Source organism: Malania oleifera, chromosome 5 (genome assembly GCF_029873635.1).
Source record: "Malania oleifera isolate guangnan ecotype guangnan chromosome 5, ASM2987363v1, whole genome shotgun sequence".
In the NCBI taxonomy this organism is placed as follows: Eukaryota; Viridiplantae; Streptophyta; class Magnoliopsida; order Santalales; family Ximeniaceae; genus Malania; species Malania oleifera.
Window position 1 is genome coordinate 24,764,046 of NC_080421.1, and position 27,447 is coordinate 24,791,492.

The 27,447-nt window shown below is 36.2% G+C and overlaps 2 protein-coding genes across 3 annotated transcripts in view; both read right to left on the bottom strand.

Annotated features, from left to right (window-relative positions):
* Positions 1-25,010, bottom strand: part of LOC131154947 (uncharacterized) — a 31,198-nt gene extending 6,188 nt beyond the window's left edge. The window contains exons 1-3 of one of the 2 annotated variants that reach the window (XM_058107790.1): positions 24,817-25,010; positions 17,290-17,575; positions 1,867-1,927 (exon numbers count right to left, since the gene is read on the bottom strand). In XM_058107790.1, coding sequence (XP_057963773.1) covers positions 1,867-1,927; positions 17,290-17,575; positions 24,817-24,884 — 415 coding nt within the window. In that variant the 5' untranslated portion in view covers positions 24,885-25,010. Of the gene's footprint in view, positions 1-1,866; positions 1,931-17,289; positions 17,576-24,816 lie in introns of both variants that reach the window. The other variant, XM_058107789.1, reaches the window with a different exon arrangement.
* Positions 10,894-17,044, bottom strand: LOC131154946 (uncharacterized). The gene is made up of 4 exons (XM_058107788.1): positions 13,033-17,044; positions 12,134-12,943; positions 11,924-12,042; positions 10,894-11,821 (listed from the first exon to the last, which is right to left on the bottom strand). Exons 1-4 carry the CDS (start codon positions 14,003-14,005, stop codon positions 11,318-11,320), a joined length of 2,406 nt encoding a protein of 801 aa, XP_057963771.1. The 5' UTR covers positions 14,006-17,044; the 3' UTR covers positions 10,894-11,317.
* Positions 25,011-27,447: the final 2,437 nt, after the last annotated feature.

Sequence of the window (27,447 nt, forward strand, 5' to 3'; positions counted from 1 at the left end):
AACATTAATTTTCATCAGAAGGCTATGGGGAAAGTTAAAGGCCAGTTTACTTGTGGAGAACAGTTTTGAATTTTAGTTTTCCAAAGAATTGCAAAAAAAAAAAAAAAAACTAGCTAACTTTTCAGTTTTAAAACATTTGTACAAAAATTTTAAAAATAATAAACAGTTTTGCACTATTTGCTTTGTGGAAATAGTTTTATTTTCCATTTCAAAATTTTCAAATAATTACACAAAAAATTCTTTCTATTTTCCATTTTTTTTCTAAATTTATATAATAAAGTTGGAAAGCATCTTTTCATTGTTTTCTAGAATTTTTATTCCTTATTATGTGTTTGGGAACATGGAATTTGGATTTTGGATTCAAATTCGTGTGGATTATGACAATATACAATATAAAATAATTGAATTTCTTCCAAATCCACATAAATCCAAATCCAAGTCCATAATCTATGATCCTAGCTTTACATTATATAATTTTTGGAAAATTGAAAACAAGATGTTGCTTTTGTAATTATTTTAAAATCTAGAAATAAATATTAAAAATTGCTCTGAACAACTTAACAAACTCTCTATTTTCTTCTAATATGAATTTTGGAAAACTAAATAATAAGCTGGAAATTTTATAATTCTTTGGAAAATTAAAAAATAGAAAATGTTTTGCACAACTAATGGGTCCTAAAGTTCCCAAAAAGATTGCATTCTTTGCCTGGGAGGCATCACATGAGGTAATTCTTACAGGAGATAATTTAAGGAGAATGGTTTTGATCCTAGTTCATAAGTGCAATATGTGCGAGAGTCAAGGAAGAGCCTGAACCATAAGTTGCTTCACTGTGCTGGAACCAGAAAGCTGTGGAGCCTAATTTGGAAACGGTTTAAATGTTTCTCGGCTTATGTTGAATAATCAAGCTTCCTTGCTTTTCTGCTACAAAGATCATTATTGCAACAACTGCTGAAGATCGGTCTGGAGCTCAGCACTTCAGTGTATGATTTGATGCAATTAGAGGGGAATACATGTCAGAGCTTTTGAGAGTAATCAGAGTAATCAATCTTCTGAACAGAATATCAAGAACAGCTGCCCCACACACTTTTCTTAGAGAGTTGTAGAATTTTCTTCACCAGATCTCTTTAGTTGACTAATTTTTTTTCCCCTGATATATGGTGTTCGGCTCTTGCTTTTAGCTCCTTTGTATAGGCTCACATCCCCCAGGTGCCCTTCACTAAAATAACTGAAATATGAAAAAATTGGAGGAATAGACCAGACTAGGAAGACGTAATGAGATTATCTATTCGAAGACATAACTTCTGCATAAGAAAAGAAAAGAAAGAAATGATGAAAAAAACCACCAGGGGAGGGGTGGTGTCGGTGTTTCAGCATAAGTAAACTTATTTCGAATTTTACAGAGGATAATTCATAACTGAAGAAAATACTCCTAAATTAATAATAAGTTATGTCTATGAATGTACATAATATATTATGTGTGCGCACTTTATTGTAAAACTTTGTGAAACATGTAAAACAGGTTAATGGCTAAAATCAACTAACCAAAATGCATGCAACACAGAAACACCCTTGTAACATATTTTAACACTACTAGATAATAAAATCTCATAAAAAATAAAATAATAAGTTGGCTCCATCCCTTCCCCCCCCCCCCCCTCTCTTTTTCCCTAAAAAAAAAAAAAAAGCTCCACCACACATTATCAGATGTAAGGATTTGTATTCAATACATAGGCCTATTGCATGCAGAATCAAAATAAATTGCAATTAAATTAGGCTTGGGGGAAAAAATACCAAAAAGACAACCAACAAACCCAGATTTACAAAGAAGAGAAATATAATTAATTAGAGTAAAATGAGGCACTTACCAACAGTTGCTCTGCGACCAAAACTTCGACCACCTTGCCCAGAACTACCACGTTCATCGTGCTGCTAAAAGACATGCACAGGCAAGCCTAAGATTGTTATATACATGGTGGCACTTGAAGGCACAGGGCTGAACAACAATCACTGCATTAGAGTAGATAAAATGTTTGCATATGCTGAGTAACAACCAGGTAATTGAACTCAACAAAAAATCCTGGTTGGTAGTCTAGCAAATGATCAATGTGGAAATGTGACAATAGATTGTCAATGTAATTCCGGAATAGACTCAAAAAAATTCTATATGAATAGAGACGCACAAGGACATTTACAGTCTCATGTCTGCACTGTCCTCTTTTGTAATGTCAAGAAGACTTGCCAGTCAGATGCTTCAATCATTTAGCAAAGTTCATGCAGCATGGATTAGCTCTCAATTTGTCTAGTAAAATTGATTTTATAAGAATTCAATACTGCTGATTATAGGATCTCACAAGTTCTTCAAAATTACTTTTTCTTCTTCACCAGGTCTTATCACGGCGTAAGTCACCAAACCACATGATAAACAAAGTAACCCCATTTCTATCATACAAACAATCAAATTTTTTATAGCTGCTACATACTTCTTTTAAAAACATAGTAGTGTGAGATAAATTCAAAACATCAATCGATTACAAAACAATATAGAAAGTATAATAAGTAGCATACCTTTCCATGCAAGAATTTTAAGAACCACATTATGGTGAATCACCAAATGTATCTTTGATAACTTTATGAAACCCAGTCGTTTGTGCCCAGAAAAGCTCATAAAAATTAAAATTTATTCATGCAACAGGGTTCATCTCTACTGCTGATATCCCACCAAATTTTTGACAAGTCAGGGTGTATATCAACTACTTCTTCTCCTTTTCCTCCTTTTTTTCCTTTTTTTCCCTTAAAGTTGACTGGAACTGTTAAATATCTGCGGCCACACCAGGAATGCTTGACTATTTTTATTTTTTTTTTCAAATTCAATCCAAGTTAGTGGCAATTGTCATGAGATATCCTTTGGCCTGGGGTTGGGAGAAGCAGGATCATTTGGCAAGTTGGAAGATGGTGTGCAGGTCAAAGGAGGAAGATAGTTTGGGTCTTTATAATTTGGTGTCTAAAACACCCCTTTTTGGGAAAATGGTTATGGAAGTTCCCCTTATAGGAGAACTGCCTTTGACACAAAATTATTAAAAGCAAATTTGGCATGCACAGGAATCGGTGGGATGCAAATATGTCCTTGGAGGTGTATTTCATGACTTTACTGTATTTTTATCCTGTTTACTAAATTTTTTCTTGGTAGTGGATCTCATATTCGTTTTCAGAAGACATTTGGGTGGGTGATTCTGCTCTGTTCATTTCTTTTCCTCGTCTCTATCGCCTATCCTCATTGCACAATGAGGTTATCTCATCTTTTTAGATTATTAGGGGATAACCTTTCTTAGAATTTCCATTTTAGTAGGTATTTTAATGATGGAGAGGTGGATGAACTCTCGGCCTTGTTGTGTGCATTGTTTTCTGGTAAATCTTTTTTTGATCATTTAATTCACGCAAATATGTCATTTGAGCTTTATGGTTGTATTTAGAAGGTCAAAGTTCTTACAAAGGTTAAAGTTGACAAAACCAATTTGTTTTTAGTAAAATTAACACCAATAATTTGCTAGAGTACGAGGCCTTCTAAGGCTATATCTCTTGATGTGCACTATCTTTGATTTGATAGTTTAAACTTAGTTTCTCGTATCTTTTTGCACCGTTTTGTTTCTTCTTTTTTTTGTTTTTTTTTGGGGGGGGTGGGGGGGGGGGGGGTTGGTTGGAATAAGCTTTTTGGTATGTTTGGAGACAGTTGGGTGTGTCCTAATTTGGTGTTGGCTACTTCCTTTATGGAGTTTGGTAGGAATGGAGGTGGTTTGGAGTTGTGGAAGGGTGAGATTTTTCTGTTTTGGTGGGAAATCTGGCGAGGAATGCTCAAATCTTTACCCAGGGGGTGGGGGGGGGGGGGATATGCCTTCATCTGCTTTGGGATAGGATTTAGTATTTGGTTTTGCTTTAGGCGTCTGCAGATGAGCATTTTAAGGGGGTGTGTTTTTCAGATTTACAGTGTGATTGGAAAGCTGCATTATTTTAATTGTAATTTTTTTCTTTTTTATTCTTTTTCCTAGAAAGATTTCTTACATTCCTTTTTTATGTACATTCTTTTCTCTTTACTGATATTCCTTTTCTTTTTTTCCTAAAATATATATATCAATATCAATTCAACCCATTATTGAAATATTCTCTTTTTCTATCAAAAATAAATCTATTTAATATCCAATCTAACCTAATGCCCAATATAATACATAAATATAACATTTAAAGGTAGACAAGTTCTCCATTTTGCTCATCAACAGACAATTATGCCACCAGTTGACAACTTGTCAATTTATTGTATCAGAATTACAAATTGAATCTACAACGGCTCGAAAACCTACCAACTTGTTCAAAAAGCAATATACCCAACCACTATGCCTTGCTTGCTTTAACAATAGTTGTACTATTATTTCACAATTGCATCTGATTCTATTCCCAGCTTCCTCTCTACCCTTTCAATTTCTCTCCTCCTGCTCCTGGTAGTATTGATATTTAGCTAACTGATCACTCAGTTAACTCACAGAATTTTACTCTCTAGCTCTCTGGTTTAGCTCTGTAATGCTCTCTACTCTCATTCTAGACTTCATCCTCTCTTTCAGTTCCACCTTTCCTCAGGTTTTAAAATTTTCAATAGTCAGATGTGGGTGAGAGTCTCCTCTGATCTCTGCAGATGGAAAGAGTTATGTTGTTTTGGACGAGAAATCTCAGTTCAGGGATCAGTGAGTGCTTACAGATTTCGCAGAATGATGGATATGCGTTGACACCCTATTTTGTCCAATGTCAATTTGATTGCAAATTTTGGCTAATTCTTGTGTAATTCAGCAATTGAAGAACGAAACTTGACCCTAGAGCACTTAAATGAAGGATCCTTGTCTCTTATTGGGTTTAAGAAGAATATTTGGGAGTTTGGGAGAGATTCAAGCTTCAATTTTGCATTTTGAAGCCCTTGTACACTTATTATCAAGATACCTCCTTCATTAAAAATGGGATGAGAAGGGCAAAGAAAGGAAATCCTTTAGACTTTAAGGGCATTGCTGGAAAGTAGTTATCAGGGCAACACCCTAGCCCCAAAATTCCATAAAAAGGAAGTTAGGGCTTCCAAGACAGAAAGGTTGAGATACATTGGAGGAGACAGACATTGGAAAAAGGGGTAGAAGACTAGAAGCACTCGTTGAGAGGAGTAAGGGGGGTGAGATCTAGCATATTATTTCTGGCTTTTTCTTAGCTTTATTGGGTTTTTCTTGGTCTTCTTGTTCTTGGAGGAAGAAGGCAAGGTATGTTTTTTTAATCTTTATTTGATGTTTTTAGGTCTTCTTGCATGGTAGCATGAATAGTTAGTATGAACTTCGATTTTAAATACGTGTCCTTGGGCGTTTGGTTGTTCGATGATCATTCCATAAATCTGCTTAAAGTTCAGCATGATTAAATTCTATGTATTGAGTTTCAGCCTTTTCTTCTGTTTCTTTTTCCTATCTGTTCCTTTTCTTTCTGTTCTATGCTGCTATGTTCGAGGTCAAAATTCTGACTGAAGAGTAAGATGAGAAAAAAGAGAAGAAAAGAGGAGATGTGGGAAATGGTCGGAGTTTGCACAGGATGGCAAAGAGCGAGCACAAATATCCGGATGAAAGAGAGCCTGCTGCTGGGGCAATGAAGAGAGGCACCATGATTGCCATGGTCTGCAGTGAGAGAAAGGAACTAGAGAAAGAAAGGATAAGTCATCGAGGAGAGAAAGAGAGAGTCAATCCTAGTGGTTTCCAATGATGTAAAGGGCTGCCTCCATCAGCGAGCAGTGCAGCAGGGAGGCCGACAACCATAGCTGACAGTTCTCTTGTATATAGACATGAAGGCAGTCACAGCAGGGCCTTTTCTGGCAATCAGCAGAGGCAGGGATAGCGTTGGTGGTCGCCAAACAGAGCAGGAAGAGCTGCTGGCATCAGGGTAGAGCAGCAGGCAGCGGCCTGCAGCTGTGCAACTCTAGCGTGACCTAGGGTTTCGCAAGGAAGACAATGACATTCAGGGGGAGTGCACATGCCCGCCAAATGCTTCTTCTGATTAGGAGCGGCCACCAGGTTCACCTGGGCTGGCTCAGTTATCTTTTGTTTTTCTTTCATTTTTTTATTTTTTATTTTTTAAAAAAGTTAAAAATAATTTTAAATGCATAAAAATCTCAAAAAATTATACAAAAAACAGGAAAAAAATTTCTAGCTTTGTTTTGACAATTCTTTTGGGTAGTTGTCATATTATTAATATTACTATTATCATTATGGATATTTTTCTCTAAATAAAATGAAAAAGACAGGAGCTTTTAACTCACTTTAATTCATTTGGAATCTTAATTAAGAATTATTAGTTGTGGGGCTTTCTTTCATTTTATTATTTTTAATTTTTTGGCAAAAAATTATTGAAATTAAAAAAAAGTAAAAATATTTCTGAAATTTCAGGGTTCTTTTTAAGGTCTTTAGGGTCATTAGATTTCTCTTTTGAGGTGTTTTCTTAAAAAATTAAGATCTTGGTATGTCAAAAAGTCCCAAAAAACTACAACAACAAAACCAAGCCTTAAGTCCCACTAGGTGGGGTCGGCTATATGAATCCTTTTCCGCTAATTTATGCAATCATTGACCATTTCTTTTAACAGATTCAAGGCTATTAAATCCTCACTATCTCCTTTCAAGTTATTTTAGGTTTATCCCTACCCCTTCTACTGCCCCCCACACTAACTAACTCAATCTTCCTCATTGACGCACTATGTGACCTACGTTGCAAGTGTCCATACCATCTGAGTCGTCCCTCCCTTATCTTCTATAGGAGCTACACCTAACTTGCCGCAAATATGTTCATTTTTTAATTTATCTTTCAGTGTTATACCACTCATCTATCTAAGCATTCTCATCTCGACAACTTTTACCTTTTGGATATTCTGTTTCTTTGTCGCCCAACATTTTGATCCTTATAGCATAGCCGGTCTTATAGCTGCCATATAAAACTTCCCTTTTAATTTTAAGGATATTCTACAATTACAAAGTACACTTGAAACATTTCTCCATTTTACCCAACCTGCTTTAACTCTATGTATTACATCATCTTCAATTTCTCCTTTATCTTGCATAATAGATCCAAGGTATCGAAATCTACAAGTGCTATTTATTTCTTCATCATCAAATTTAACTTTGTCTCCAATATTCCTCCTACTATTACTAAAATTACATTTCATATATTTTGTCTTATTTCTACTCATCCTAAAGCCTCTAGATTCCAAAGTTTCTTTCCATAATTCTAACTCAGCCTCTACCCCGCCCCTAGTTTCATCAATTAATACAATATCATCTGCAAACAACATAGACCATGAAACCTCATTTTGAATACTTTTAGTCAGTTGGTCCATTACTAAAGCAAAAAGATAAGGGCTCAAAGCATATCCTTGATGTACACCTATGGTGATTGAAAATTCTCTAATTTCTCCATCTATAGTCCTTACACTAGTCATTACTCCATCGTGCATATTCTTAACGACATCAGTATACCTACTACATAGACCCTTTCTTTCCTAAAACCCACCATAGAACTTCCCTAGGTATTCTATCATATGCTTTCTCTAGGTCAATAAATATCATATGCAAGTTTCTCTTCTTTTCCCTAAAGTTTTCCATTAATTTTCTTAAAATATATATAGCTTATGTGGTAGATCTCCCGGGCATAAAACCAAATTGATTTTCTGAGACCTTCGTTTCTAACATTAATCTTTGTTCAACTACCCTTTTCCCATAATTTCATCATATGACTCATAAGTTTAATTCCATAAAAGTTATTACAATTTTAAATATCTCCTTTATTTTTGTATATAGGTATTAAAGTACTTTTCCTCCATTCATCTGACATTTTCTTAGTTTTTATAATTATATCAAATAAATTAGCTAACCATATAATTCCGTTATCACCTAAGCATTTCCAAACTTTAATTGGGATGTTATCTGATCCTATAGCTTTCCCATTTCTTATCCTTTTTAGTGCAAATTTAACTTTGTTAACTCTAATTTTGCGAATAAATCTCATATTTTTAGACTTTTCCTCATTTGTCAAATCTAAGTTTAAGCCTTCTATTTGGTTTTCATTAAACAACTTCTAAAGTAACTTTGCCATCTTTCTTTAACGTCTTCGTCCTTAACCAAGACAATATCATCCTCACTTTTTTATACATTTTATATTTCCAAAGTCCTTACTCTTCCTTTCTCTAGCTTTAACAGGTTTAAATATATCTTTTTCCTCTTCTTTTGTATCTAATCTATCATACAAACTATTAAATGATCAGTGTTTAGCTTCACTAACGGCCTTTTTTGCATCTTTTCTCGCCTCCTTATACTTTTCAAAGTTATCCATGTTTCTACATTTTTGTCACGTTTTATACCAAATTCTTCGTCTTTACGGTCTTTTGGACATCTTTATCCCACCATCAACTTTCTTTGCTATTCGAGAATCTTCCCTTTGATTCACCTAAAATCTATTTTGCTATCTTTTTAATAGAGCTAGCTAATCTACTCCAAAGAGTATTTGTATCTATCCCATCTTCTATAGTCCAATCCCTATATTTGATCATTTTATCTATAAATTTTATTATATTTTCTCCCTTTAGGTTCCACCCCCTAGTTCTCTTACACTAATTTATTTTATCCTTTTTCTTCCATTTTTTAATACATATATCTAACACTAAGACTCTATATTATGTGGTTAGGCTTTCACCTGGAATAACTTTACAATCTTTGCATGTTAAACAATCTACCCTCCTAGTTAAAAAAAAAAAAGTCTATTTGACTTCTATTTTGTCCACTTTTAAAGGTTATTAAGTGTTCTTCTCTCTTCTTAAAACAAGTATTCATTATACTAAAATCACATGAAATAGCGAAGTCTACGATTATCTCCCTGCGCTCATTTTTGTCTCCATATCCATATCCTTTATGTATCCTCTCATAACTTTTATTATCCGTGTCCATTCAGATCTCCTCCTATAAATATTATCTCAGTCCCTGATATGCCTTGTACAATACTATCCATATCTTTCCAAAATTGTCTCTTAAGATTTTCTTCTAAGCCTACTTGAGGAGCATAAGCACTAATGATATTTATTACCTCTTGGCCTAATACCATCTTGATTTTTATAATTTTATCCCCTACTTTGTTTACATCAACAACACTATAAAAAGTCCCAAAAAACTCAAAAATCTAAAATAGAAATGAGGGAATGAGTTTCCAATTTACATAAAATCTTGACCTCACTTTGCTTTCTAATTTCAGAAAATTTAGGACCACTTTACCAATTTATTGATCAATTAAGTGAATGTTTGGCTTGTGCTTGAGTATGCTTTGTTCCTAGAGGTTGGTTTGCTTACATGTGCACTAGCTCAATCCTCCATAAGCCAAACCGAATATGTTCTTTTAAAACCTATCCTTGTCTATGTTATATTCCGCCACCATCTTTGCAAGCATGCTCATCTAGTTTATATTGACATTATGGACTGATATGTTGGTTGAGTGAGCTTTGAGTTCTATCTTGACACATAATATCACTTGAGGTTTTCTTTGAATTCATATTTACATTAACGAACTTTATGAACTCTGAAGAAACCCTAACTCAATCAATTCGAAGACAAAAACCGAAAGTGACGTGATAATGACCTCTCAGGATTCTAGAGGTGAGGCAAGCCCTATACACTTGGCTGGGTTACCAGATGGTCATAGGGTGGACAAATATTTAAGGTAACCGAAACTAAAAAATAAAGAACCAAAGTCATTGTTAGATTGATTTTTGAACATTCCGAAGTTATTATGGTACAGTTAGAGTATGTGTACCATAATAAGTCGTTCAATAGAATATTTGATGGTGTAGACCCAATGACACCTAACCAACTGCTTAATAGGAGGAAGATCCACCAAGCCCATGTCCCTCAAGTGGTCAACACGTGAAGAAGATATAGAAACAAAGGAAATAGACAAGGAAAAAGAATGCACAGGACTAGGAAGGTAGATAATTAAAAATATTGAGCAATAAGATAAAACAATTAAAGAATATTGGGCACATGTTTAAGAACCTTTCTAGTGAGCAATGGGCAAATCCAAGTCACCATTGAATCTCTAGAACCAGAAGTTGAAATAGTGACTGGCAAAGAGGGGACTACAAGATGGTAGCGATGCTTGTTCCTACATTGCGTCGTTCATAAGTAACCGATGGGTTTGGAAGAGGGGAAATTTTCTCAACAACGATAAGGGTAGGAAGAAGGAAAAACACAGGGGGAGGGAGCATAAATCATTGATAGACTCAAAATAAATTCATCAAGGGTGATTCAAGAGTAGAGAAATAAGATGTCCCCTCAAAAAAGGAGAGATTGGCACTAACTATTTCCCAAAAGTGTGGGATCATAATATCTATATCCTTTCTAAGTTTACCAGTACCTGAACAACACAAAAAGAGAACTTGCCCAAATCAATATGCGGAACGAGGAAAAAAACAAACCATGCTATGACAAGTAAGTGTCTATTCTTTCTCTCAAGTTTCAACTAGTCCATTACGGGTATGTACACACGATGTTTGATGAATAATCCCTTTGGCCAAGCAAAAAGACTGAAACTCCTTTTGAACAATTATAAGTGCATTATCAAATCAAAAAATTTGAATATCAATGCTAAAATGAGTTTCTATTTCCTAATAAAATTGAGTAAATACATTAAGAAGTCAAAGTTGTTTTTTAACAAATGGGTGCAGGCAATACACAAAAAATCATCCAAAACAGACACAAAATATTGATGACCTCCTGATTCTATGCAGACTCCAAATATTTGAATGAATACGAGAAAACAATGTTTTATTACTCGACTCGACTCGACTCTAGAAAAAGAAGTCTCAATATGCTTTATTAATAGACATGTAAAATAACAAAACAGGAAATAGACTTGAACATGGGAAGAACTTATAACCATAGTAGTCAGAGGCGCGAGGCGAGCCGAGGCGCAAAGGGTCTTTGAAGCCGAGGCGCGAGGCGCGAGGCGAAGGCGCGCGCCTCACGAAGGTGAGGCGCACAATTATTAAAATGGTGTAAAATATCTATTTGGGGTAATTTATATATGAACATATGAATATCTAGTCATATTAGAATTTAAAATGTCAAAACATTCAATAAAAAAATTGGAAATTTAATAAAATTGCCAAGACAAAGCCCAAAAGCCTCAACAATTCAACATAGTTCAACATCAAAAGAAAAGAGTACAATAAAAGATTTCAAAATATAAAATCTAAAAATCCTCCTCAATCATCACTCATCACTCATCATCAACTAGGTCGGTGAAGATATCATCATCTTCCTCTTCATCATTAGAACTGTTTTCTCCAACATCTTTTTCCTCTTCCGTCTCCTCTACACTATCCACTTGGATTTCATCCTCATCTACAAGTTCCAACATTGTGGTCCGACCCCTAGCAGTGGTTGCACTACTAGATGAAGCCCTTTCTCTTCCTTTAGACGATGATGGCATATTTGTACTTATTCTTGATCTAGTGTGATGCGGGGGGTTATTTAGTCCAGCGGCTCTAGCAACAGAATCCCAAGTCAAATTATCATCTTCAAACACAAGTTCATCATCCTCATCAGAATCACCATCCATCCTACCAATCAACCACTCATTACTATCATCAATGTCCTTCAGGAGGATGGGATCAATGGTGTCACGTTTGTCGTATCGACGCCTCAAAGTTCGATTATATTTCACAAATACCAAATCATTCAAGCGTTGCTGGGATAGCCTATTTCTCCTTTTGCTATGAAGCTGCAAAAAGTTTAAGTAATATGGTTAATAATGATTCTAAAAAGCAATAGATTGGTAGTTCTTGTTCTTTAATAATTAATCCATGATATACTAATGACTTACATGTTGGAATATGCTCCAATTTCTTTCGCAGCCGGTAGCACTACACGTGAGGCTAAGAATTTTCACAGCAAACTTTTGCAAGTTTGGAGTTGTTGATCCATATGCCATCCACCATTGCGCTGTTATAAAATAAATTTTAAATGAATAACTACTAGGTAAATAGCAAAAATAATTTTCAAAAATGAAGAGGTAGTACAAATGCCACTTTACCTGGTGCTTTTGTCTTCCTTTGTCTCACTGCCAAACTAATTCCAAAGACGCCACTAGCGGCATTGTATTTTTCCAACTCATTTGAAACTTTATCTTGCATTTCAATAGTTGGCACTAACCTTCCAACACATTTGTACAAACCCGTCATAATTTCTTCATCTTGCAAAATGTTGGGGTTTGAATAGAAAAATTCTGGATTCAAGTAGTGTGCAGCTGCATGCAACGGTTGATGGAGTTGGCATCCCCACCTCGTATCAATAATTTCAAATGCCTCCTTGAATTTATCCTCTCTCTCACCAAAAGCCTTAGCTATGGCTTCCTTAGCCCTATCCATTGCTTCATAAATATATCCCATTGCAGGCTTCTTTTCCCTATCAACCAAATGGAGTACACGAACAAGTGGACCTGTTAACTTAAGAGCATAGACGATGGTACTCCAAAAAGTAGGCATCAAAACAATAGTAGCTGCTCTTTTGCCAGCCGCCTCCTTTGCCCATTTAGTAGTATTCCAATCTTCAGAAGTAAACATCTTCCTCAAGTTATTCTTTTGAAGATGGATTGAACGAAGAGTGATGAAGGCAGTTGCAAATCTTGTAACTGCAGGTCTTAGCAACTCCTTTCCTCCAGTGAATTGTCTCATCAAGTTGACAACGCCAACACGATTATAGATATTGCCATTCAAAAAAATTGCCCTTTTCAAAGTTGCATGAATTGAAGGCATCTTCCCAATATCCTCCAAAATTAAATCAATGCAATGAGCAGCACACGGTGTCCAATATAAATGTGGCCTCTTTGCTTCCAACAATCTCCCTGTTGAAAAATCAAGGAATGAAGCCATTAAAATATTAAAATAAACAATATATACACTATAGAAAGTAGTTCTAAAAATAAGTTCTTACCTGCTGCAACATAGTTTGACGCATTGTCAGTTACCACTTGAATCACATTTGATTCTCCAATTTCTTCGACCATCTCATCAAGTAATCTATACATTCTATCTGCATTCTTGACAATATTAGAAGCATCAATAGACTTGATGAATACTGATCCCCTTGGAGAGTTTACTAAAAAGTTGATTATGTCCTTATTAGCAACTAAATCTCTCCAACCATCAGACATAATTGAGCAGCCATATTTTGTCCATTCCTCCTTATGGACCTTCAACAACTCTTTCATTCGACTGACTTCCTCCTTTAGGTAAGGAACTCTCACTTCATGATAGCTAAGTGGCTTTATTCCAGGACCATATTGTCCAATCGATTCAAGTGCCACTGCAAAGCTGCTCAAACGTACAGCATTAAATGGTATCCCAGCATCATACATCCACCTAGCAAAATCTCCCATTGCCTTTTTTCTAAGTTCTTTTTTGCACGCTTCATTTATTGATGTTTGCTTCATCTTCCCTTCTTTCCTAGCTTGAATCGCTTTCTTTGGATCGGGAGTAAAAAACAAGTCTATAGGCCCCTTCTGTTTTGGTTTCTTCAAGTTGGATTGGTATGATCTTTTACTTCCATCACTAGTAAACACTCTCTTGCCACGAATGTCAATTTCTTGAACTTCATCTTCTTCATCTTCACCGTAATGATCTATATCATCAAAGTCGGGCAATAACTCATTTTCCTCCTTTTCCATATCTTTCTTCAACATATACTCTTTAATCTCCTCACGTATATGAGTAGGGCACTTAGAGCATTCTTTCACATTTCGAAATCCTCCGACAATGTGTTGTTTTGCTCGAAATATTCCTCCCCTTGTGACTTTAGCACAAAAATTGCAAGTCAAATTATTTCTATTTTTTTTATCCTCCAAATGTGCATACTTCCATGCAGGATCTTTCTTTGACGAGGCCTCACATCCAGAACTAGAATTCATTTAAGATTTTAAACTTGGTATCCCGTATCCTAACTGAAAAAACAATGCATCATATATTTATAATTTAAGACTTACATAATGCATTTCCAAACAAATTAAAAAACAGTACCTAAATTTCAATAAAAAGAATAAATATTATGTATTAGTTATAATTTATAAACTTACATTAATTAAACTAAATATTATAAATTAAAAAACAGTAGCTAAATTTCTGTAAAAAAAATAAATATTATGTATTAGTTATAATTTGTAAGCTTACATTAATTAAACTTAATATTATAAATTAAAAAACAGTAGCTAAATTTCTGTAAAAAAATATACATATTATGTATTAGTTATAAATTGTAAGCTTACATTAATTGAACTTAATATTATAAATTAAAAAACAGTAGCTAAATTTCTGTGAAAAAAATAAATATTATGTTATTAGTTATAATTTATAAGCTTACATTAATTAAACTAAATATTATAAATTAAAAAACAGTAAGCTTACATATAAAGAAGAAGAAGAAGAAGAAAAAAAGCAGGCAGCAGTCAGCAGTCAGCAGCACGCAGCAAGCATGCAGCAGGAAGAAGAAGAAGAAGAAGAAGAAGAAGAAGAAGAAGAAGCAGCAGCAGAAGAAGAAGAAGAGAAGAGAAGCAGCAGGCAGCGGGACGCAAGCAGCAGCAGCAGCAGCAGAAGAAGAAGAAGAAGAAGACTTACAAAGGTTCGAAGTGTTGAAGGCAACGTGACGAACTCACGTCGTGCTCGAAGGCAGTCAGATGAACTCGCGAGGGCTCCGGCTGGTTCGAAACGAAGTTGCGCAGGTCGTGCTTCTTCAAAATGTCGAAGATGAACTCACGATCCTGGTCGAAGCTCGAAGACGAAGTCGCGAAGGCTTCCGGCTGGTTCAAAGGCTCGCAAACGAACTCACGAAGGGCTTCGAAGGGTCGAAAGGGGCTACGGCTCTGTTCGTTTGAGTCAAATAAGGGATACGAGTCTGGCTTGGGCTATTTGTCTCCTTTAAATGGCTTAAAAATACACAAGGCGCGCCTCACTGCGCCTCGCGCTTCACTGCGCCTCGTCTCGCCTGGGGTCACCTCTTGCAGGTCGCCTCGCCCCACCTGGTATGAGGCGGCGGACTCATCGCCTCACTGCGCCTTGCGCCTAGGAGGTGCGCTTTTAACTACTATGCTTATAACTTATTGCAATTTTTGAAGGGATGGATGACACTAAACCAATATGCCACTAAGAAACATTATTAGTAGAAATTGATGAAGTCGTTTGGCAAAAACAGGATCTACCACCACCACCATCAAAATAGGAAAGGCCATCCTTTCTCAAGCCCTGCACCAATCCTCTTCTTCTAAGACAATGAGAAGGAAAGAAAGATATTGACAGTTATGATATTAATTAAATGACTAGCCGATAACAAATTCAAGGGAATTATAGGCAAATATAACACAAAAGAAAGAGGAATAGAAGGAAACGAAAGAATGTTGCTGCAACTAGAAACTAGTGCAATCTAACCATCATTAAGAGTAACCTTAAGGGTGTAAAGCAGTGGATTTCAAAGGCTGAAATAAAATAGGAGTACCTCATATGGGAGGAGGCACCGAAACTAATAAGGAGGATGAAGAAGAAAGAAGACTAGCTGTTCGTAAGAAGGCCACAGTGGTACTAGATGTAGAAGACTGAATTTAGAGTTGTTGAGTGAACAAGATTGTCATACACTTATACTTCTCGTCTAGCCAAGCATTGCAAGCGATACTCAACTCCGAATGGAGTGGCTAGGTGCACTTGAAGTGTCAAGTGTAGAATCACCCTCTTAAAGACAGGTTTCCGTGGAGATCCCAACAGTGATCAATATGATTGTCCTTGGCTCCTTGCCATAATGTGTGCAAATGTGAGAATTTCCATGACGAGCTCCTTGTCACACGACTGCCATTGCAAATCCATCCTTGTCCCCCCCCCAACACTTCTATCACAGATTTCAGGAAGCTAAACATGGTTGAAATTTGTTTGCAGCAGTTCGTGGCTCCATTTTATTATACAGCCACGCAAGCAATATGTCACTCTTAGATCCAATTTTCATAATCCTTAAACTCTTGAGATGCAGAGAATGCAACATATACTTGGACTTCTCTTTTTTGTTAATATAGACATGCACTAATGAGGAAGTAGTTGGAAGATCCAATCAATTTGATGGCTATAGGCTACCTTAATAGTATCAAGTGAAACTCATTTTGCAAACGAAAAACCATCCTCAAGACACTACAATCAGCACACACCAGTTTCAGGAATGAACATCATATGACAACAAAGCCGAATCAAGCAGCACACAATAGCACTCAAGATCTTCAAAGGTCCAGAACTTCAACAAGAAGCTACAATCATGGAATCAAAGTTACAGTATCCTAGGAGGATCAAAGGTATAAATAGTATCTCATTCATCTGGTCAAAGTTGGCTATGGCCACACAAATAAGAGAAAACCACACTTTGACCACACAGAACAGGGCGGACCATAACAATGCACCAAAAACACTTAAACATTATAGCAGGCACTCAATAACTAGCCTGGCGGCAGCATAGACAGCCATGACAACATCAGTCACAAAATCATAACAGAATCGTCACTCATAGGAAACATCAGAACAACAGCAGCAATCTGCGAGACTCATTAGGGTACTGTCTATTCATGAGTTTACATTAGCAAACTACCACAAGCCACCAACACCCACAAAGGTGGTTCACAGCTGAGATAAGGATAAAATTTAAAAATAAATAAATAAATAACAACTCTAAAACCGGGGAGGAAAATTGCTACTTTAAGAGTTGTCAAGAGGCAGAAAATGGGAAGAAGAGAAGGACTATAGCTGTCAGATTAATCAGGTTCAGACAAACTGCTCTGACACCATGTTGTAACCTGAAATAAAAATGAAGATGAAGAAAATACAGCAATTGGGGTTAGAGATGGGGAGGAGAAGAAGAAAAGAAAGCCCAGTCAGCAGTTTTGCGTACATAAAGACAAAAATACCCCCACTCACAACACCTAACATATTCTCTTCTAACAACAATGTTGCAACACAATTTTGTAACACTCATATGGAAAATATGTTAAGTGTCACATTATTGCAGGAGAAAAAGAACATCTAAATGCATACACAAGATATAAATAAAAATACGAAACCCAGATATTGGTATGGTTGGTATGGTAGTGTGCCAACAAGTTGAAATAGTCAACTGGAAGAATTATGTTAAGAGAAATCAAGAGTAACACATTTTCATAAATTGACACAAAACCTGAAAATATGATCGAGATCGGGGTACTTCAGTTGGATCTGATGAATGTTTGGTTCCTTCACTGCGTCCTTCAGTTTTCTTATCTTCAGTTTTCTTGTCAGACACTTTGTTCACAGCCCCATTTTCTTCTTTAGAACCAGGTGCCAATGCGGCCTCAAGAGGTAGTGCATCTTGCAAACGACGACGGTGCTTTTGGTCTCGATCTGTATGGCCTCCAACATCCATGTCAAAGTTGCTAGGTTTTCTCTCTGTTTCTGGTTTTCCATCCCTCCTAGATCTCTTAGGACTAAAACAAGCCAAAAATAAAAAATAGCCGTGTTATAACTTATTAAATACCATATTTATACTTCGATTGAGAAATTTGGAAACAATCATTGCGTGGAAAAAAAGAGCATACTAAAAGGATGTCATTAAAAATTAGGTTTTGTAAGGTTCAAGAAACTAATACAGCATCCATCAAGCAATGATTTGTTTGCCAAGAAAAGTCACATACTCATTTAGTCATTTTATTTCTTTTCTTTTGAAAATCAATGTCCTCCAAAAGAGATGGGGTTTTTTCAGGGAAAGGTGTGATGGAAGTAATCCCAGGAAAACCACGATGGCACTAACAGGATTAACAAGAGCAGGCAAATGCTATTTGAGCTTTGTATAGCCTTCAGTTACTAACAATTTAACATTGATAACTGAAGACCAGATTTCAAGCTCATTACAAACAACTACTTGGAAATTCAGACTGTAGTAATAGTCCTTTTTTCATATAAAAAATACTATAGATGAATTCTCACAGCAACTGAATTTCTGGAATTACAAACAGAAAATAAGAACTTCTGCTAGAAAAATTCGTAAATAAATAAAAATTTTGTTGCTGACAGATTGATGAATCACACATTCACTTTTTATGAACTAAATGACAGTTCTCACCCCATAAAATTTGGGTTTTGAAACAAAATGATCCATAGCATTCACTTCTCCCTCTTTTTCATTTTTATGGTCAAACACACCAGCAGCACCCACCCACTCCAACAATAAATAATACCATGCAAATGTTCTCCACAAAAAATGCATATGCAGCTCAATGTCATCAACAGAAGATCTCTGTTCACAGTATGAAATGTATGCACGCTATGTCAACACTCTCAAATAACTTAGCCATGCTTTGCATCAAAATAGGGAAAGTCAAAACCAGTCAACTTTAACCACACGACCAGCCCAAGGCACATTTTAGAGTAGAGCCTTCCCTTTGCTGGTGTATTCTTGGGAAACAAGGCCATTCAACCAAAGCCATGGGATCAACTGCAGGGTGTTGTGAAAATAGGGCCTCTTCCAACAATGTGCAGCGGAATGACAATATTGTTGTAAAGGATCACACATGCACTTGCAACAATGTACATGGTGAATACAGAATATATCCACAACCATAGCAATATAAAGAGAGTAATAGTAAAGGCAACGATACCAGGAATTACGTGGTTCAGCAAAGTCTACATCCACGAGAGCAATCGGCAAGAGATTTCACTATGTATATCAAAAATACATACTCAATGATCTTTTCTCCTTCTCTCACCCTTCTCTTACTCTCTAACATGTCAAAATATGCCCATAAGAACATATATGACAAGCCCTCGGAGGCTTCCCTCCGAATACCCAACCGTCACGCAGTTAACATTCAAAATTCAAATATTTTCTCGCAGCCCAGCGACCACTAAGGCCACTCGTCAACGAGTCTATGAACTATGAGATTTTCTGGCTCTCGGTCCGCACTCGTCAACGAGTCTTTGCTACTGCCCTACACCAAGAACACATCCATATGTTTTCCTCTCTTTGTTTATAAACTCTCACAAAGTATAAGTACCACACCATAAACAACAATCTCCACCTTGACGATTATACGCCCCTTAGAGAACCCGAAAAATATATCTGACTGCTCCACCTTAAACTTAGAACGCTCGGTTGGGACCGTCTCTCTTCTAGCACTTCGAGACATGCACCAAATCCAAGCAATGCCACTTGAACTTGCCGATGGCAGCTTCAACTTCTACCATCAATCTCGTTATAGTTGTAAATGTAACACTCGAAGACTTCGCCCTAGACTTCCAACAAGGCCTTTCCACAATGGTAAACACAAACACTGCTGCAAACCTTCTATCACCAAAGCCCACTGCATAATCTTTAACAAAACTAACAACTGACGATTCACTCTATTGCCTGCTGAAACACCCCATTGCACAATCATGGAGGACCTTTGACATATCTCAGACATCACAATCCGTCCTTGGGTACCGAGCAGTAGACATTCCATATTGATTCTTCACAGAACCCCCTTGAGATAACAAACAAAGTCTCCCTGTGGTTCCATCCATAAAGCCACCCTGAGATAACACCAATCTCCCTATAGCCCTATCCACAAAACCACCCTAAGATAATACCAATCTCCTTGCAGTTTTGTCCATATGAATCAGCAAACCAAGACCCATCTTAGTCGTACCGAACACATTCATGTCAAAACCTTTCAATAGAGTTTCCAACTGATTAGCCTCAATAAAAGTCTTTCCAGCCAATAATATGTTATTCACACACAACAGATACATCATTCCACGGCATCCTATCACCCTCTTCCAAAATAGAAGCCTCACCAACTCACACACCTAAGTAGTGGTCTGATAGTACACATGAGTCCATTGTGATCCTGCTGGTCTCTTGAACTGAAAAACTCCCTGCAATATGAACTATGTCATTTCTGCCCCGAGTCTATTGCCCCACCTGCATCACATGCCCATTCATACCGTGATACTGATAGAACTCCCTGCATTTCTACCCTAAGTCCCTAACTCCACCCGAATATTGCTACTACTGCAGTTTTCTGGCATTTGTTTCTCTCCCTTTACCTGAGTACGCTGCCCCATGACTCTATCACCAAAAGTCATGTCCTCGATCACCCCTTTGTTTGTCATAGGATCACCCAACTTGCACCCACCTTTTTTATACCCCAGAAAAGTGTATTGTCTAGACATAACACCAAGCCTAGATCCTCCATCACTAGAATATTGCACCAATGGACATCCACTCGCAACCGAGTAATCTACCGCAAAACCTGCCCACAATTCACCTGCAACTTTTGCATCTAGCGATACCTTTGGCGATCGGTCACACGAGAAACACATCATACTCACTAACTTCACCAAGAAGTACCCTGCAAGCCCTGCATATGATCTGCCCTGCTCACAAACTTCTTGAACGAAACTAGCATACTCAGCCCCAATGTTTGACTTGAGAATCTCTCTCCCAATCTGGTTCTCCACCTCAGTCACTGCATGAAGTACACCAAGACCCTTCGTGATAAACACACAAAATACATATGTCTATCCCCTCATGCTATCATCATTGATTTCCAAACATTTGAATACATGTAGTCACCCATATGCTTTAACCGCATATGCCACAGGATACCTGACTCAGATTCAACAGTTGCAACTCCACCTACAACCGTAACACCCTACAGTGCATAAATATTTTCCGCTACTTTTATCCTTTTCATCACTATCAAGTTACCTTCACACACTTTCATTTCTCCACATTCAAACTCGTAACAATATCCATTACAGTCTAAAGTTCCTAATGAAATACCATTCTTCCTTAGACCCGATTCGAGCTTTACATCACATATGGTTCTTACAACATCACCATACATTTTGATTTTGACATTTCCAATAACAAATAATTTGCATGAAATATCATTTTTCATCAAAATACAACCAGTATAAAATGACCTGTAGATGTCAAACAATTTTAGAATAAAAGCATCCAGTATCTAAGATCCAAGAATCACCCATGAGGCACTCTGAACCTGATGAAACATGTAGCATATCTCTAACACTACATCTTCCTCCAATACACTTGCATATTTTGACAAACCCTTAGACATGTATCGGCATTCCTGTTTTTCACCAAACTAATGCCAAAGAATTCTCATCCATGACATGATACAACACGTCCTTAGCCAAACAAAAACAAATGATTGCTCCCAATTCATTCCAAGTCGTTGCATCCATGCTATCCGATTGAAATTCAGTATAAATTTTTCACCAAACCTTGTTACATTAAGAGATCCTTCAATTCAGAAGTCATACAACACGCTCTGATACCAATTGTTGTGAAAATAAGCGCATCTTCCAACAATGCATAGTGGAACAAACATTATAAAAGGAATCACACATACATACTTGCAACAATGTAAATGGTGAATATAGAATATATCCACAACCATAGCAATATAATAAAGGTAATGACACCAGGAATTACGTGGTTCAGCAAAGCCTAAATCCACGGGAGCAATCGGCAAGAGATTTCACTATGAAAATCAAAGATACACGCTCAATGATCTTCTCTCCTTCTCTCACCCTTCTCTTACTCTCTTAAATGTCAAAATATGCCCAAAAGAATATATATAACAAGCCCTCGATGACTTCCCTCCGAATCCCCAACCGTCACACTATTTACATTCAAAATTCAAATATTTTCTCACAACCCAGTGACCACTCGTCAACAAGAACATGGCACTCGTTGACGAGCCAGAGAAGGCCACTCATCGACTAGTAAATACACTCGTTGATGAGTCTGTGAACTCTGAGATTTTCTGGCTCTTGGTATCTCCTCGTCGACGAGTGCAGAACACATCCATATGTTTTTCTCTCTTTGTTTATAAACTTCCATAAAGTATAAGAGCCACACCACAAACAACACAAGGGAACCTTGATGAGTGAGAACCATGGTTTTAAATAAAGGCTGCAACCATTACGTAATAGCGTTACAGTTACACACCGCGAAATCAGTGGGAAAAAAAAACATGGCCATAGCAGCCCTCATGGACTGCGGCCGTTACATAACCGCTACAGGACTGTTACACTAAAAAAATATTTTATTTTTTACTTTTTCTTCTCACTTTTTCTCTCTCTTTTATATATCATTCTCAATATACCAAGTGGCAAGGGGGGAAAGATTATAATGAGGATGACAATGATACAAAATTTACTATTTTTTTAAATCCTCACAATAGATGCATTAATTAACAATTTCAAACTGCTAACTTGTCAAGATAATTTTTTTTTTTTTTATAATATTAATAATGTGATATTAATGTTCTATATTTTTCAACTTCAACCTTCTTTATTTTCTAGCTATTTTATATTTATATTATTCGTATGTCTTATGTGTCTAATAGATTAACAACATAAGAATTTATCATAGATAAGAACAATGAGAAGTACAAATACGCATACACATATAATTTTCTATCAATGGTGGTTTAAAACAAATGTAAACTTGTTGCCCTTACCAAATAACTTAGTTACTCGAACTAAAGTATCCAAAATACACTAAAACTCTTTCTAAGAAAGGCTAAAATTTTAAAACATGCAAGTACGCTAATATGCACAAGGTTGTCCGTGCTTCAAAAAAATTCATGGCCGTTACACCCGCTTCTCGTTATGTAACATCCGCTACTCCCGCTTCCCGTTACACCCGTTACCGTTACGTTACGCTACCCGCTACTACGATTTAAAACCATGGTGAGAACTAAACCTAACTGTGCCTCATCTCTCTATTAAGTGAGATTGTAAAGAAAATCACTTTTAAAAATTAAAGAAAGGATTCTTCAATAGTTTTGAGCTTGCCACTCATTTGTTTGTGCATTGTCCTTTCTCTTGGAGGATATGGAACAAGTTTTTTGGCATTATTGGAGAAAATTGGGTTTGTCCAAAGTTGGTGGAGGATACGTTGGCCATTTCATTTTCATGTTTCAGCAGGAGCAAAGACTGGTAAGCCTTAAGGAGATATGGATTATATGCTGTGCTTTCGGTTATTTGGATGGAAAGGAACACTTACATTTTTAAAGGAAAGAAAGGTTTCTTGGTTTTTGGTTTGAGATTTCAATATTTTGCTTTTTATGGGTTGTTGCAGCATGTTGTTTCAAGTGACTGCGTTATTTAAGGATGTTCAGCAATGTTGGTTCTCTGTTTTGTATTCTGTTTTTTCCTTTTTTGGTTTTTTTTTTTTTTTTTCCTATTTTTCTTAGGAGCATTCCTTATTCTCCTGCTCTTTACATTCTTTCTTATAATGTTTCTTTCTTGATAAAAAAAAAAATTAAAGAAAGGGATTAATACATACATACAAGGATATTGCTCCAAGCATCTGAAACATTCATCCATTCATGAACCATACATGCATAGTGAAAATAAGAGTATAAAATTTGCTTCCAACAAAATCAAATAGCAAGTTTGAATCTCACAATATCTTCAACTGATTTCTGTGTTAATGAATCTAAAATAACTAGGCAAGACTTACAAGACACATAGTCATCAAACACAACTTCTTAAAAATTTTGTAAAAGAAGAAGAGAACAAGGAAAGGAACTTTAAAAAATCTTTCAGACATAACTTCTGCAAGACTTGACTGGATGGCAGGGACACATACTTTTAGTTACACTGAATAGGACATTTCTCTATCAATGAAGGGCATGGAAGTTTGTTAAAGTGACACAGCATCCTCTAGTGCCTCACAGAACCTTGCAGTCCACCTTTCCTCACTTTAAAATATATTTGTTAAATAATTTTATTATGCCTTTTTGCCATATGAAAATTTATTTCATTCTACATTATTCTACGTTTTATGGTTCTTCCTCACACAGTTACAAACGCAAATGCATAAAATATAAGATTAGTATGATAAACTCAACAATAATTATATGGCTGCATCTATGCATCTGCAATTTTCAGAAGTTACCATGCTCAGTTGTGTGTCCGGATCAGAAATGTTTATTGATTGTTTGTCTGCATTGAAATATAGCAGCAGCAAACAAGTAGCCGAATGTGTGTGTTTCATAGTATGAACTTCAAAAATATGCAAATCAAGTCTTAACAGGACGCTCCTCTTGGCATTTACATATCTTTTCCCCAGAAGCTGTGTGTCCCACGCCAGTGCAACATATGATCACATGAAAAAACAAGTCTCCGCCCATTCCAACTTACTGGTGAAGAAAAAATTATTTAAACAGTAATAAACAACCCTTAAAAGGAGTGTATAATCTAAGCTCCCTAGCTTCAAGTGCTTCATCGTTCACAACTCTCTGTCAAGCACCCTTAAATTATAATCCAAACAAATACTATCTTTTCCAAAAATTTCTTCAATCACAAAAGTAATCAATTTTACTGCATGCAGACTAGCTAGGAGACGTCGTCTCTCATAATCAAACCCCAAAAATACAACCAACAGGAGAACTCATTTTGATCCGAAAACTTAACATACATATTCGTTCATCATCCATGCAATTGCACGCTGACATTTAACAGAACATTCACATGTCCTAGTCTTACTTTCCGTACACATAGATTAGAAACCTATTACATAAATCACCCATACAAAACCAGTTACCACTAATCTTGATGCATGATACACCCTTTTATAACATGAGCTATCGATAATCTTGAAAGGAAAAGAGGACGCCCAGAGAGAGAGAGGGAGAGAGAGGGATACCTCGGTTCTCTGTCGAACCTGGAACGATGGCGTTTTGAGTCGGATTCACGACCCTCTCGTCGAGACATTAGCTCTTTCTTCTTCGTCTTCTTCTACTCCTTGGCCTGAAGAACAAAATGCCTGTTGAGTCTAGGGCTGCAGCTTGGGCGGCTTTAGTTAAATTGTGATTAGAGCAAATAAAATAGTTTATATTTATATCCATGCCTCTATCATACTACCTTTAAAAACAAAGATTTTTAGATGTCTTTTAAAATTTTCAAACCCTCCTTTGATGAGTTTTTTCCCAATTTATCTTTTTTCTTTAAAATATATTAAATAATATTTATTTTTTTAGGAAAATAATTCTCGAAATAATTCTAACGTAATTTCGCTACTTGAGATTTGCCACGTGTCATTCCGAGAATTATTTTTTCAAAAAAAATATTGTTTAATATATTTTTAAAAAAAATAAAAAATCGGGAAAATAAATTCTTTTGCATAATAAATTAGGAAATAAATTCTTTTATGATATTAAGATTTGCCACATGTCATTCTAAGAATTATTTTCCCAAAAAAAATATTTTTTAATATTTTTTTAAAAAAATGATAAATCGGAAAATAAATTCTTCTGCGTAATAAATTTTTCTGCATAATAAATCGAAAAATAAATTATTTATGGCAGCGATGATCTGACAAAAGTAATAAATAGATAATAAATTCTTCTGCGCAATTTTTTTTATTTATTCGTTTGCTTTTATTTTCTTTGTCTTGTTCCAATGGCCTATGCAGTCAGAAGTCATCAATGGACTCGACGCTGAAGACGGCGACACCCTTATAGGCGGCCATCCTACAACCTGACTACTCCTAAGGAACAAAATTAATTATAGTAATGACTAATGAGTAATAGTTAATAGTTTTGAATAATATTAATTTTTTTAAAATTTTTGAAATGACTCCTGTTTCGATCTGATCCGCACCTTCCAATTTCGCTTTATATTTTTTTTCCTACCATTTTGATTTGCATATCTGTTCTCCAACAACATCGCAATTTTCCACAATTGGTGAATCTCCATTGCTCCTATCTTTATGCATGGAAGCAGTGACTAAAGAGAGACTCTCCTGTAATCTTAAGGTCGTTGCTTTTTGTGTGCTGCAATGAAGCGTGCAAACAGTTATACAATGGAATTACTTTTTGTAAGCGGAAGTTCATGAATTCTATTGAAATTAATTCTTCATATGTACATCACAATCTTTATATAATACAATTCCCTATTCTAAACAAGGAAATAATCTTCTTCCCGAATAATATCAAATCCCCCACATTTACCCACTTTCCTAATTAATTATTTACAATAATACTTGGGATTTTAACACTCCCCCTCAAGTTGGATCATAAATATTAATCATCTCCAACTTGCTAATGAGATGATCAAAACTCTGTCGTCCCAACCCTTTAGTGAAAACATCTGCAGTTTGTTCCTTGATAGGTACATAAATCATACAGATAATTCCTTCTTCGATTTTGTCTTGGATAAAGTGTCTGTCTACTTCCACATGTTTAGTTCTGTCATGTTGAACAGAATTGAGAGAGAGGTTAATAACTGCCTTATTGTCACAATAGAGTTTGATAGGAAATTTCACCGGGACCTGTAATTCTTCCAAGAGTTTTCGTAACCACAGTCCTTCACATATCCCTTGAGCAACTGCCCTGAATTCCACTTCAACACTACTATGAGCCACCACATTCTGTTTTTTGCTTTTCCAAGTTACCAGATTTCCCCAGACGAATGTGCAATAACCTGTGGTGGATCTTCTATCTTCCACTGATCCTGCCCAATCTACATCTGTAAAGATCTCTACTTCCTTACTTTCACATTTCTTAAAGAAAAGTCCTCTTCCCGGGGATCCCTTGAGATATCGAAGGATCTTGTATACGACATCTAAGTGGGCCTCTTTTGGTGAATGCATGTGTTGGCTTACAACACTGACTGCAAATGCAATATCTGGTCTAGTATATGATAGGTAGATTAGCTTGCCAACCAACCTTTGATACCTTTCCTTTTCAACTAGTATTCCACAGTCTTCAACCCTCCTTACCACTTCAATCGGTGTTTCTCTAGGTTTGCATCCAAGCATACCAATTTTAATTAGGAGATCAATAACATACTTTCGTTGAGAGACACTAATTCCCTTTCTCGTTCTTGCCACTTCCATGCCCAAAAAATACCGCATTTGTCCTAAGTCTTTAACTTCAAATTCAGCAACCAGAACTTTCTTCAATCTCTCCATCTCTACTGTATCATCACCAGTAAGGATTATGTCATCAACATACACTATTAGAATTGTTTTCTTACCTCTTTCAGTCTGCTGGAAGAATAAGGTATGATCTGATTGCCCTTGTTGATAACCTTGATTCTTTATTACTTTTGCAAATCTGTCAAACCATGCTCTAGGAGATTGTTTGAGCCCATACAAGGACTTCTTGAGTTTACACACTCTGTTTTCTTCACCGTTCCCACTGAATCCAGGTGGTGTGGTCATGTATACTTCTTCTTCTAACTCACCATTCAAAAAAACATTTTTAATACCAAGTTGTTGTAATGGCCAATCTAAATTGGCTACCAAGGATAAGAGAGCCCGTATTGTATTTAA

Excerpts from the sequence above, each read along its gene's own strand:
- LOC131154946 (XM_058107788.1), bottom strand. The coding sequence starts at position 14,005 with ATGAATTCTAGTTCTGGATGTGAGGCCTCGTCAAAGAAAGATCCTGCA. Across the intron at positions 12,043-12,133 it reads AAGGAAGACAAAAGCACCAG|CGCAATGGTGGATGGCATAT; the intron begins GTAAAGTGGCAT and ends ATTTTATAACAG. Across the intron at positions 11,822-11,923 it reads ATTGGAGCATATTCCAACAT|CTTCATAGCAAAAGGAGAAA; the intron begins GTAAGTCATTAG and ends AACTTTTTGCAG.